This window comes from Trachinotus anak, unplaced genomic scaffold (genome assembly GCF_046630095.1).
Source record: "Trachinotus anak isolate AG129_WGS33_773 ecotype Australia unplaced genomic scaffold, CSIRO_AGI_Tana_v1 ptg000007l, whole genome shotgun sequence".
NCBI classification, from domain to species: Eukaryota; Metazoa; Chordata; class Actinopteri; order Carangiformes; family Carangidae; genus Trachinotus; species Trachinotus anak.
This window is the reverse complement of record NW_027273858.1, coordinates 25803784-25816631: the sequence shown is the minus strand read 5'-3', so window position 1 is coordinate 25816631 and position 12848 is coordinate 25803784. Positions and strand designations below refer to the sequence as shown.

Sequence of the window (12848 nt, the reverse complement as noted above, 5' to 3'; positions counted from 1 at the left end):
GCCAGTGGATCGAGAGGGCCACTCCACGGAGGTGGCTCTTCAGATTTAACTACTTACACCAGAACGCAGCGCCTGTACAGTGTAAAGCAATCTGATACAACTGTCCTGCAATAAGTATGACTCTTGTAAAGTTTAAAGTGAATGTGCAGGGTGGGGAAAACATTGTAATACAGTGAAATGTAAATGTAAAAGGTCAGTACAGTTTTACCTTAACTTAACCCTAACCTTTGACCTGTGGCTGGGTTTATCCCTAACTGTCTCAGTTTTACCCCCCACTGCATCCTGGCTTCTCCTTCTCCTCTCTCCCTCCATGACATTTTTAGTTGTGGTCCACTTCCTCCCACCAGAGTGGGGCTCCACAGGGGTTTCGGGTCCTAAGTGACAGGCCCTGGCACATGACATCTGACAGAGGGAGTCATTCATACACGTGCACCATAATAATACTGTAAGAAAAGTAAAAGTAATGGACAGTTAAATGGACCTGTTTCTGCCAGTGGAGATAGATTTATAATGTCCTTTGGGAGGGAGTTCTTCCCCCTGTAGTCTCCAAAATAAATGAATACTAGAGGAATGAATGTCTGTTACTGAGTGAGTGGTGGACACAGCTTGGTACATACATTTGATTGTATTTCATAAATATGGTTTAAACTCTTGAGGCTACAGATTCAATGCATCTTCCTTTCCTGCATATTCATCATAGGTCTCACTAATGAGATTTTCTTCTGTTTGTTTTGGACGTGATTAAAACGATATGAGGCTGCCTGGAGATATTTTCTACTTCCCTTTATGAATAAACACGACCAGTGATCATGAGACTAACAACACTGAAACATTTTAAACCATCTTAGGACTGTCCCTAACTGCTCACCTCTCTCCTGGACATACAAGGATTCTTGTGCAAACAGAGTGTTGTGTGCAAAGAAATGTACACTAGCTCTGCAGCATGTGGTAAATCACTGTTATAAAGAATAATAAATAATCCATGAAAAAAGGATAAAACAAAGACAAAAGGATAAAACTATGTAAGAGAAATACAAGTGTTAGTTCCACATACCTGGTAAAACCACAACCAGGCTTCCTCATCTACCCCAGTATTCTGAAGTCTCCCATGCTGTTTTCTTTCTTGTCTTCTTTAATGTTTGTTTTATCTAACTTTAAGTACATTATGGGATTAGGTTTAGGGCGTGGTAATAATGGCTGTGCTGGTGTTTGAATTGTATGTACTTTCCTTAAATTAATTTATTTAATGCGTAAAAATACTCTCAAGAAATTTACAAATATTTCATGCTCCTTAAAAAAATAAATAAATAAAGTGAGCTCCAAATGAATTTCCCCAGAAATTGAAATTAATCTGTGTTAATATAAGCTTTTAAAAGATATTTAAGTGTAATGTAAGAGTACCTGGAAACATTTCAAGATCACCTTCTTACTTTGGTAACACAGTTTCTGTGCTACTCTAAAAAACCAAAACACTGACTTTGACTTGATGCAGAGTCTAATGGGATAGTTTATTGTCACCTGAGGAAAAAATAATAAATAATACAGAAATAGTTTTATAAAGATCTTTTAAAGAGTTGTGTTTGTTTCTTTTGCTCACAATAGATTAAATGAATACACTGAAATTTAATTTATTTTATTCACATTTTAATTTCATGTTTGTCTTATCTGTTGTGTCATTAGTGCCATTTGTCATTTTAAAGACTCATTCTGTGGGGGGATTATTACAGAACCAGACAGAAATCTACCAGAACTGATCACTTTCAGTTACTGGTGGTTTAAAGCCAAGGTTCATTAAGAGAATTGTTGGTTTGCTTGTTAAAATGCTGATTAAATGTATTCCTGAATGATGTAGATGCAGGTATATTTCACTTCTAAACAACATAGAAACCTTTAGCGGGTCAGTAGGCTCCAGGACAGAGTGAATGTAACAGTTAAATGTCTCAGTGGTGGATATTTCACTCTGTTAATGGTACATCAGTATCTTCTATTTTACAATATAGGAAATGGTCTAAAACAGAGGACATATGGTTTCATCTGGTCTGGATCACAGTATTAAATGTTTTCACTCGGGGTGGCTAGGTGGTGATTTTATTCCCCTGGTTGTCATTTAAACCAGAAGCTGAAAACAGACCTGACTGTACCAGATTGCTTTTCACTCAGTCTTCAATGTTGATATTGAAATGTCCTTTTGGTGTTCCTCTTTCTTTCACTAGCATAATGGTGAAATGTATCGTAGCAGCTACTGGGCAGATGATCTTGAACTTGTTCATGATCTTGGTGACTTGTGTCTAATACCACCATTAGGCCATAAACTCACATTTTGGCACCAGAAATTGACATGAAATCAGCTGATCACACTCATGCTTGTGAGGGGATGAACAGTTGCTGTTTGAACAGTGACGATGAGGTTGTTGATGGTGGTATTCTTGTTTCAAAAGGCTGATTGACAGTAGTATGTCACTGCTGACTCTCTGTGGGCAGAGGTGACAGGTACCACTTTCACCAGCAAGTAGGCTACAGTGTAAAACTGGTAGCTTATTCCATACCATAATACTCCTGTATGCAATCATCACTGTTTCTGGTAGCTAAACATGAGCTGAGGTATTGGCTAGCATACCAGGCAAAGCCTTGGACAAGGTTTGACCGTGAACTCTACTTAACAAAATGCGTTATATTAGTTTCAATCGAGAGTGGGTCAGCCTCTTGTTGGTGTGATGGTGGAGAGAGGTATCTGTGCAACGTGAATGACATGTAGTACACAGCAGTGACATACCACAATCAGCAGTGGCACAGGAACTGGTATATGCTGGTTTGGAGAGATATCTGCCAGATGATCATGAGTGGCATATGTCAGCAGAGCAGCATGACATTATTCTTAATCTCACTGCTGCTGTATTTTAATGACCCCAGAGTCTGTCCTCTAGCATCCCCCTCAGGAAAACCTTTCACCACTCCTGTGGTACCACTGTGACCTGCCACAGTGTTGGCCCAACACTTCAGTATTTATTGTGGGGTAAAAGAACATTGCAGCCTCCAGTGGGCACTAGCAGAGCTTTAGTGTTGTTAATCTTGGATGTAATATTAACACGTGAAAGTTATTTATGATGAAACTATAGATGATGTATGAAAACATCTGATAATAGTACTTACACATGTATCATTGAAGACATAAAACATCAATCAATACCATGTATTTACAGTCCAGACAATAATCAACCCCACCGCCCACTTTAATCCTCACATCTGTACACGTGACGTTAATGTCATACAACATACATCATCTTAGTGAAGAAGCAGAAACATCACTAATGGAACATATATCATTTAAGTGGTATAAAAAAAAGTCAATCAAAGTTTTTGGTTCACTTTGAACTTTTAAGTGCAGAATAGGGCGTCTTTATATCAGATGGTTATAGAGGTGGCACATTCATACAGCAAAGACCATCCTGATCAGAGCCCCACAGTAAAGCACTGTGAGATTCATTAGTGTCATCTGTGAATGAATCAGAGATAAGGCATGAATCCTGATTAAGGCTCTAGAGTGTCATGTTCCCACTGTGACAGCAGACAGTCCAGCAGTCCTGCCACTGGGGGAAAATCCACTGTTAGAGACTTCAACTTTCATCTTCAGTTACCGTTGAAAAATATTTAACCAATGAATTAATTCAACATGTTGAGGTTGTTGACAGGTTATTTTTGTGAACGGGATTTAACGGGATTCTTATCATAAACTATATGAGTTCTTATGGTGTTTTATGTTGTGAAACTATACTCTGTGTCCACCAGCAGAGATGAATGTCAGCCAGGTGGCATAAAGCAAGAAGGGCTTTTTTTAAAACTCAGTATTCTCTTTTCTTTCTCTGTACTCTGCTTATATGTTATGGCTGATTTTGAAAATAACTGCATCAGTGGTTGCTGTGTGTGTGCAGGCCCTCCATAATCATATTTGAGGTATCAAACAGGAATTATTGCAGGATTCAGCTGAGTGTTTGTCAGTTGGAAGTGATGTTAAAATGTTTTGATTGTGTTTATCCAAGACAAATGTGCCCGAATCTTGATGCCAGCAATAAAATTACAGAAACTCTGTGATCTGTGGATCAATAACTTACAAAGCCAACAATTAGGGAATGTGATGCTTTAGTAGAAAGGCCATGATATTCAGATTTACACAAAATTTCCAAATTAGTTGACAGTTTAAAGTACCCATATTTTACCCTTTTCTGTGTTTAGTTTTTATTAGAAGAATATTAGAAGATATATTTGTGGTTTTAAGAACCAAAAACAACAAGAAGTCAATGAGCCAATCAGAAGAGAGACTCAGAGCCTCTCTTCTGATTTTCTGTCTGTTTTCTGAGCAATCAAATAAAAATATGGCAGATTTCAGGTAAACACTTGGAGAAACCAAATCCGGCAAGACTGGATGGTGGGTCAGCCATGCTTGGAGCGTGGCTCAGGTTCTGAATACAGGCTGTGTGCATTTCTCTGTGGACTGAGGCTTTGATACTTTCACAGTATTAATATAGAACCTAGACCTGCTTTATCATCACACTTTCACTATCACCTTATACCGTATGGGCTCTTTAATGCCATCAGGACACTTGTCTATGGCAGCCACTCACAATGTCATCATCTCAGTAAACTGTTTCATATGAATCTAGTTCAATCATGAAGGTGCCCACACAACCAAACTGATAATAATCCTGATAATGATGATTCCCTATGTGTAGGGATTTCTTCTTTTAACTCTGTCCTATTTCTGTCAGTCTGTAGGGGTCTACACATAAGGGGCAGTCACATGACACCACAGCCCAGTGTTCATCTCTATTACTGTGAGAGTGCAGCTGCTCTGTGATTATGTGGAGAAGCCTGTTAGGAGAGGTGTTAGTGTGTGTGTCTGCTGGGCATGGCTTCCTGATTCCTGCTCCTGCCAGTTCACCAGCACAACTGAGACACATCTACCAATCCGCTGCTCGTCAGCTGCTGTCTTTAAACACCAGATCTTCACTAGTCTTTGCCATTCACCCAGTGTGGGATTTACGCTACAGCCAAACTCTTTCTGATCTTTACTCCTTGCCAGTTTATCTGTTTTCCTGGAGTAATTATTGCTTGCCTGTGTCTCAGGTTCACCACCCAAACCTTGCCAGTTGCCAGCCTTGTCTTTGTCTGCTGGTCCTGTTTGGAGTCACTGCCTGGCAAACATTCTGCCTGCCATTTCTGCTTTGTGTTTGGAACCCTACCTCATACTAGCTTGCTTACAACCCAACTCGAAGACTTTTTTCAAGTTTTACAATAAATACTTTGAATCTCCACCCTCCTCTGAGTCTGTGCTCTGCCTATTGAACCCAGCCACTTTCTAAAAGAGCTAAGGTTGGCAGGCCTCTCGTTGATAGTGAGTGTAGGCAGATGCAAATATTTGAGAGGCACCTGAGGTCCCAGGCACAGAGAGAATGCAGACTAAAATAGAAGTCAAGGTGAATTAGGTGAGACATGAGATCATGTCCAGCTCTGAGTATCCAATAGAAGTCTCATACATGTATGTGAGAGATATGGAGTCGCCTTATTTGGGAATATAGTTGGTAACACACAAGCCTGAGCCCTTTGGGATGGATTAACACTAGTTAACCTGTTAAAGATTGTAATTATCTCCTTGATACATCAAACAACAATAAGTACTTCTGCTTCAGAGGTATTTGATAGACACCATACCATGGTATCTTATCATGTAAGTTAATGGCCATGTGCACTGTGTTCCTTCCTTATGATAGAAGTTGTAGCATTACTGTGCATGATGATGCAGGATAAACAGTAAATACACTGTGATATTGCAAGATGAATAGAGTGAACACAGTTAGTATCATTTAGTCATGCAGCTGTATAGCAAATAGCCAAATCACATTCTTTCCCACCATTCCCCAATTCATCTGCTACTGATTCCCCCTGTTCTTTCTCTCCACTTTTCATCTTGGAGATTATCACACATTGGATGTATGCTGTATTGGTACAGTTACTTATTGCACTGTCACTGTCACTTTGTGACCATGGTTTTTACCCTGCCCTTTGCTATATGTTCATTTATTATTATTTATTGTATTGTCTTTTACCAACTTTATTATGATGCTGCCTTGATTGACATTGTAATTCCGTTGTGCTGGCTCTGCTTTGTAAAATGACAATAAACTGAACTGAACTGAACTGAACAGTTAAAAAAATGTCGTCATTTAAACTAAGTCGGATTCATTGTATAAGTTCATATTAACTGATTAATGTAATGATTAATAAACGCGCTGATTTCCTTGCCACAATTAACAGTGCTGGTTCAGGATGAGCGGTGTAAACACGGTGAGGCAGCGATAGCGCGGGACGCGCAGTGTAAACACTGATGATGTAGATGAACTGGACCGGAAGTGTGGGCGGAGCTAAGCGGCCTACATGACAAAATGGCCGCGACCATGAAGAACGTGGATGAGATTCGGAGCCGAGTGATACTTGGAGAATTCGGAGTGAAGAATGTAAGTGGTGTTAGTGATGGCGGTCTTTAGCCTCGGTCCACTGGCTGTGACCCGCAGCTGAACTGCTGAACAGCTACCGATGATCGATCGGCCTGTGCCTGACAGGAGTTAACTGTGTCTGCAGGTGGTCAGGCTTGTGCGTGGATAAGTCATGAAGATGAAGATGACAATAATCATGTCAGTGTGACTGGGATGCGTCCTGAGCGTTCAACACGTCGCTCCCTGGCTTCTGGTTTAATGTGTTTGCACCAGGTTGTGCGTTTTCTGCATCGGTGTATGTTGTAAATGTCTTTATTGATGTCAAGGAAAACACGAAAGTCCAACAGCAGGTGATTTGTGTTTGTCAAAAAAAGCAATTGCAACTGAAACGTGACATGCGCGGCCTTTTCCATTTCCACCATCCTCAGGCGTGGAAAACACTCTTACTGTAGTGAGAGTTCACTGATACTTCAGTACCTGGCTTTCTGCCATCATGTGATGTATGAATTAAAGTTCTCTGACAAATGCAGATGCTGTAGATAACGAGGGTGGCGCCTATAGAAGTGACCTTAATAGAGAATGTTTGCTGCCAAGCATGTTGTGTTATCCAAATAATTATTTGTATTTTTGTGTTTTCAGGTTCATACAACAGATTTCCCTGGAAACTACCCCGGCTATGATGACACCTGGGATATGGAAAAATTTCAAAAGGTACATTTTTGTCATTTTAGCCGTGAAATTGGCAGCTGGTGAAGTGTGTTGGATCCGTCTGTAAGTCAGTGGTTTCACATTAGTTTACACTATATCAGATTCTTCTGGACACTGCCTCCCATGCACTGACGTGTTTGATGTAAATGATGAATTTGCTTTTCTCGGGACAAACAGTCGGTCTCTTTTCTAAACCTCAGAGGAATCCAGTTTCCCCTTTTACTGTGGGAAATTGTAATTTATGTCCAACCAAGTTCAAACATTATTCTCTATCTTCACGAGGACAGTCTTACATAAGAAATATTAATTCTTTGGAAACGTATTTTAGGATTCGCTTAAGAGTCTTTTATGCATTTTGCACAGGAACCTTTACAAACTGGAGGAGGATGACTGACATATCTTTAAAATGTATTCATATGTATCTGAGAGAAGAATGGACAGAGTGAATTATTTCATTTTTCATCTGTCTGTTTGCAGAACTTCAGAATTGACATAGTGAGTCTGGACGAGAGCAGTATGGAGTTTGACATGGTGGGCATAGATGCAGCCATCGCCAACGCCTTCAGAAGGATCTTACTAGCAGAGGTGGGAGTCTCATTCAGTCATGTTTTTGTCAGTTGTGTTGTTCGGTAGCCTCTAAGGACACTAGGACAAGAGAGAGACAGCAGCAACATTAAGGGAAACATGCTCCAAATTCAGGAACAGAAAATACATGCAGCAAGAATTTCTACCCCCGAGGAGCTTCAGGATGATGATGGGGAGGGGCATGGGCTGCCATGAGAGCATTTCCCTTTATGTCTGTGCTTGTTCTCCTGTACGGCCGACCACAGTGTCATTAGTGTGTCACCTAACCATGTGATGTTGACATAAGATGTTTTTCGCCTGTGAAAAGTGGACACACCACTTTTTCTACCCAGTTAGTTTTTTTTTCTATAAAGCTGAATGAAATGTTAAGAAACTGAAATTTTGTGCATCTGCATTTCCAAAAGAAAGTTTTAGATTTTTATGCAAATATGTAGTGAAAGCTTGGCATTGTTTTCTGTAGGTGCCGACCATGGCTATAGAGAAGGTGTTTATCTACAACAACACATCCATCGTCCAGGATGAAGTGCTGGCCCACAGATTAGGCCTCATCCCCATCAAAGCTGACCCCCGCCTGTTTGAGTACAGGAATGCTGGTAAGGCCTGGAGTATACTCGCTGTTTGCCCAAGTGTTCACGTATGTAACGGCTGCGTTGTGAATGAAGACTTGCTTCAGCACAACGCGGCCAGTACACGTGATACTGGATGTCTTCCCTGCGGGCGGACCTCAGAAATCACACCCAGAGTCTTAAACAAAGCCGGTCTCGCACACTCATGTAAATAAACAACATGGCCACACTGGAAGGGGTCTGTATTCTGCTTTTGCTGTCATCACGGCAGAAAAACAGACAGGCTTAAGACAATGCTGTGCAGCACTCATACAGATGACAGTATTTGACTGTCACTGAAAGTCCTAATCTGCTTATCAAATACAGATCTGTTTTCATTAGGTTAACATCTCCGTCCAGACCTCAAACTCAGATTTAGTTTAAACCTTTGTTGGCTGAGAAGGCAGAAACCCATTTTCATTGTCAGTCTAATTCATTTTCATGACCTGTAGCTTCAACCTGAACATACCTGAAGATATGAAATGTTGATTTGATATGTGTCCGACATACAGCTCCCCATCACTGCCTCCAAACACTGGAGCCGTTGACTCATCAGAGAACCTTTGTTTCCCATTTTGTAGGAATATTTGTTTTGTAGCTGTGAATGATATGGTTTGTTTATTCCAGGTGAGCAGTCGTCAGAGGAAGAAGGATCAGAAATAGACACTATACAGCTGCAGCTGAAGATTAAATGCAGCAGGAACCCCAGAGCCAGCAAAGACTCGTCTGACCCCCGAGAGCTGTATCTGAACCACATGGGTAGGTTTCATGTCCGGACTGCTCGTTTGCAGACACGCTGGTTTAAGAAGATCCTTGGGTGAGATCAAACATTAATGTGATTGGTTATTCTCCCCTGTCCCACGCTGTCTTACCTCAGTTTATTCCAGGGACATAAAGTGGGTCCCCATCGGCAACCAAGCAGATGTGTTTGCAGACTCCAGCATTGGACCCGTAAATGACGACATCCTGATAGCTCAGCTACGACCAGGACAGGAGCTGGACATTATCATGCACTGTGTCAAAGGAATTGGTAAGAATGTTAGAGCTCAGTGGGAGTGGAACAGAAGCCTCTTTATTAACATTCACTGTCTCTGCGTGTTTGAAAACCCATCAGGTGCTTGAGGGAGATAATTCTTGACCTGAGATCTGTGTATGTGACAAAATCATCTGAGCTTACAGTTTCTTCCAGAGCTTCCAACAGAAATATACACACTTTATTTTGGTGAAATACATCAGTGACAGAGAATTTTAACTTCAATGTTTAGTTAAGATATAAAATATGGAAAACCCTGCATGATAGGCTGCATTTCTCCACACAGCTTACATACGATATGACCGTTGTTATAAGGCCAGACACTCTCATGTTTACCAGTCAGTACTTTCTGCTGCCTGACACTGAGGAGTGTTCTCTGCTCTGTGCTCAGGGAAGGACCACGCTAAGTTCTCTCCAGTGGCCACAGCCAGTTACCGCCTCCTGCCAGAGATCACGCTCCTGGAGCCAGTGGAAGGGGAGAAGGCAGAGCGTTTAAAACGCTGCTTCTCACGAGGAGTCATTGACCTGGAAGATGTTGATGGTGAGAAAGAACCAACCCAACTGATCGGTGATCAGATATAAACCTGCACCGTGTAACTGCTGCTCTGAGGACAGTGTGCTGTGGTAATCCTGTAGTGCTGCGGAGCTGTTTACCTGTGAGCCGGTCCCCGTTTCGATTGTCTCGTGCACAAGATTTGCAGCAATAAAGGCATGAAGAAGAAGAAGACTGCTGACTAGTAAACATGGATATAAACAACACAGTTTTCAAACATGTGAGAAAAATCAGTTTACAAGTGTTTTGAGCAAATTATGACATTATAGCAAAACTCCACAGGAATGCAGTATATTAAGGAAGGCGTCAGGATAACCTTCCAGTTCTGATAAAACATTCTCACCATTGAATCATTTCTGTGGTGTAGATTTCTGCTGCCTGTTTTCTACACTCCAGCTGTGCCCAAGCAAGAATGGAAACATGTGAGAATGGTCGAGGAGTTTAAGGATTCAGGAGGCTCTGTTGAATATCATATTCATAATCATGTTTCCATAAGTGTATAATCACCTGAAAGTAAGAATTGTTTGAGTTTTCGTTGGAGTAGAGGGAACCCTGTGTATCTACAGAGGGAGCAGGTCCTCCTCTGTGGTGCTCATGTGTCATCAGAGGGGTAAAGAGAGGGGTCCTCACTTGGTTGCAGTCTGCAGCCTGACTGCTAGCTGCCACTAAATCCTACAAACTGGTCCTTAAAAGACTTGTATGCAGTGTGTGAATGTAACCATGTGTCTCCTTGTGTTGTCCACCTCAGGGGAAAAAGTGGCCAAAGTGGTGAACAGTCGCCTGGATACATGCAGCAGGGAGGTCCTCCGTCACGATGACCTGAAGAATGTGGTGAAACTCGGCAGAGTGCGAGACCATTTCATTTGTACGTTCATATACATTGTTCATGTGTACGGTTTTACAGACAGCGTCCACACTGTGGGCTCAGGGCTCACTCTAAAGGAATAGTCTGATATTTTGATGTTCACTTAATGTTCTTCTTGCCAAGAGTAAAATGAGAAGATTCAGCCAAGATTCATGTCTGATAATTTGAAGCTACCACCAGGAAACATTTAGCATTAAGGCTACGTCCACGCTAATACGTTTTCATTTTAAAATGAGAATGATCTCCTTCCAGACGAGCTCTTTATCAGAAATGATCTTTTTCCACACTAACACGCTTAAAAACACACATTACATGACCACTCACATACACTGGGAACATGCACGTGCTGGTGTGAACAGGATTATCTACTCTGCAGCTGATTAGTTGCAGAAAATACAATGAATGAGGAACAGCAAAGACAGTTGTGGCATTAAAATGCAGAATTTAACTGAACAACAGCTGCTGGCAAAGACAACAAGCTCAGTAACGCTAGTAATTCATTATCCATGTTGCTTTCACCACTGAGCGTTGTGAGTGATAACACCCAATCAGAGAGCGACCTCAGGTGTATGCGTCATCGTTTTAAAGGTCTCTGGTTCTTACCCCTCCTTACTTGGTTTCAGGTTCTTGAGAACTCCAGAGTAGTGTGGATGGGTAAACGTAGAAAAAGTGATGCATTTTAAAACTAAAACGTATCAGTGTGGATGTAACTGCCTCCCAGCAGCTGTAAAGCCCAGTCAGCAGGATGAGAAGACATCCCTGTTTATGTTTTCATGTGACTCTTAACGTTGCTCCTTTTTTAAAAGTCTGTTGTGCTGACACAGAAATGTCTTAAATATTTGTTTCACTTATTCTTAGTCTTCTCTCCACAGTTACTGTGGAATCAACTGGCATCCTCCCTCCAGATGTCCTGGTCACAGAGGCCATCAAAGTCCTGATGGCCAAATGTCAGAGGTTTCTCAGTGAGCTGGACTCTCCTGACATGGAGTGACATGATGATCTGCTGTTGACACGTGTGACAGATTTGTGATGCTCTGAGTGGAACGGCTCTGTTGATAAAAAAAAAAAAAACTGTATTGTATTTTCAGAAGGCAGATGTTGTGTTGGTTGTAAGTATGTATATACTGCTGTCTCTAGTTTTTATACCACTCTTGATTTATTGAGGAGCTCAGTTTTCCTTTTATTAGCATCGTGAATTGAATGAAATATCACCAATAATGTCCAGACATACTGTACAATTTTCTGTATAGATCTGTGCATAACATAATAAAACATAGACTAAACCATCATAGAAAGCACAGATGTTATTACAGGATGAGTGAAGTGTCTTTAGTATAGTATATAGTATATTTTTCTTCAGTACCACAGGTTTCCCTCATTTATCTATATCAGTGTGACCTCAGCTCTCTGGCTGCCAGCATCCTGTTACATGATCACACATTAAAGCACCACTAATACGTCATTGTTATTTATCCTAATGCTCCATAGATGCATTTTTCTCTCATGTCATATTTTATTTACAGCAGCACAACATGAGAAAGACTAGAGAAACAATGTACTCACAGTACATCATACTTGATTTACTCAGCTGTGGACCTATGGACCTATGCCCCATCGCCCCTAAAACAACCCAGGGCAGAGTGTGCAGAGCAAACCCAGGAACTTTTAACTCATTACTGACTGACAAACAGCTGTAACGTCTTTATCATACCTGACATCAAGAGCAACAGAGAGAGAGAGCGAGAGAGCGTGTGGAGCTTTGCTCTCATTGGCTCTGGCAAAGGCATAAGCTATCAGCACAACCCCATCCAGAACCTTCAAGTCCACTGTCCAACATTTGTAAGGTAGTTGCTGCCTGTTCCACTGAAACTAAGTCCAGGTGTTCCTTAGTCCTGTTCTCCAAGCTAAAGCAGCTGGGTTTTCTCACGTTCCAGTGAATGAGTATTGTCCTTGTCACAGAGAGACAAGCTTGTCCAATCATCTGTACTAAATTGGAGAATTGATTTCCACA

At 41.3% G+C, this 12848-nt stretch overlaps 1 protein-coding gene across 4 annotated transcripts; it reads left to right on the top strand.

Moving 5' to 3' along the window:
- The first annotated feature begins 6366 nt into the window (after positions 1 to 6366).
- Positions 6367 to 12297, top strand: polr1c (RNA polymerase I and III subunit C). 4 transcript variants are annotated; one of them, XM_071481630.1, is made up of 9 exons: positions 6368 to 6509; positions 7128 to 7199; positions 7674 to 7781; positions 8242 to 8374; positions 9014 to 9145; positions 9264 to 9416; positions 9811 to 9960; positions 10721 to 10837; positions 11710 to 12297. In XM_071481630.1, exons 1-9 carry the CDS (start codon positions 6438 to 6440, stop codon positions 11826 to 11828), a joined length of 1056 nt encoding a protein of 351 aa, XP_071337731.1. In that variant the 5' UTR covers positions 6368 to 6437; the 3' UTR covers positions 11829 to 12297. The 4 variants fall into 4 exon arrangements, with proteins under 4 accessions (XP_071337734.1, XP_071337731.1, XP_071337735.1 ...); XM_071481632.1 differs by lacking the exon at positions 6368 to 6509 and adding an exon at positions 6687 to 6761; XM_071481633.1 differs by lacking the exon at positions 7674 to 7781 and having other exon boundaries at positions 6367 to 6509.
- Positions 12298 to 12848: the final 551 nt, after the last annotated feature.

What these genes read in the sequence shown, in the direction of transcription:
- polr1c (XM_071481630.1), top strand. Translation starts at nt 6,438, where the DNA reads ATGGCCGCGACCATGAAGAACGTGGATGAGATTCGGAGCCGAGTGATA. An exon ending in GTTTGAGTACAGGAATGCTG is followed by an intron (nt 8,375 to 9,013) that starts GTAAGGCCTGGA and finishes TGTTTATTCCAG; the next exon opens with GTGAGCAGTCGTCAGAGGAA. An exon ending in GCACTGTGTCAAAGGAATTG is followed by an intron (nt 9,417 to 9,810) that starts GTAAGAATGTTA and finishes CTCTGTGCTCAG; the next exon opens with GGAAGGACCACGCTAAGTTC.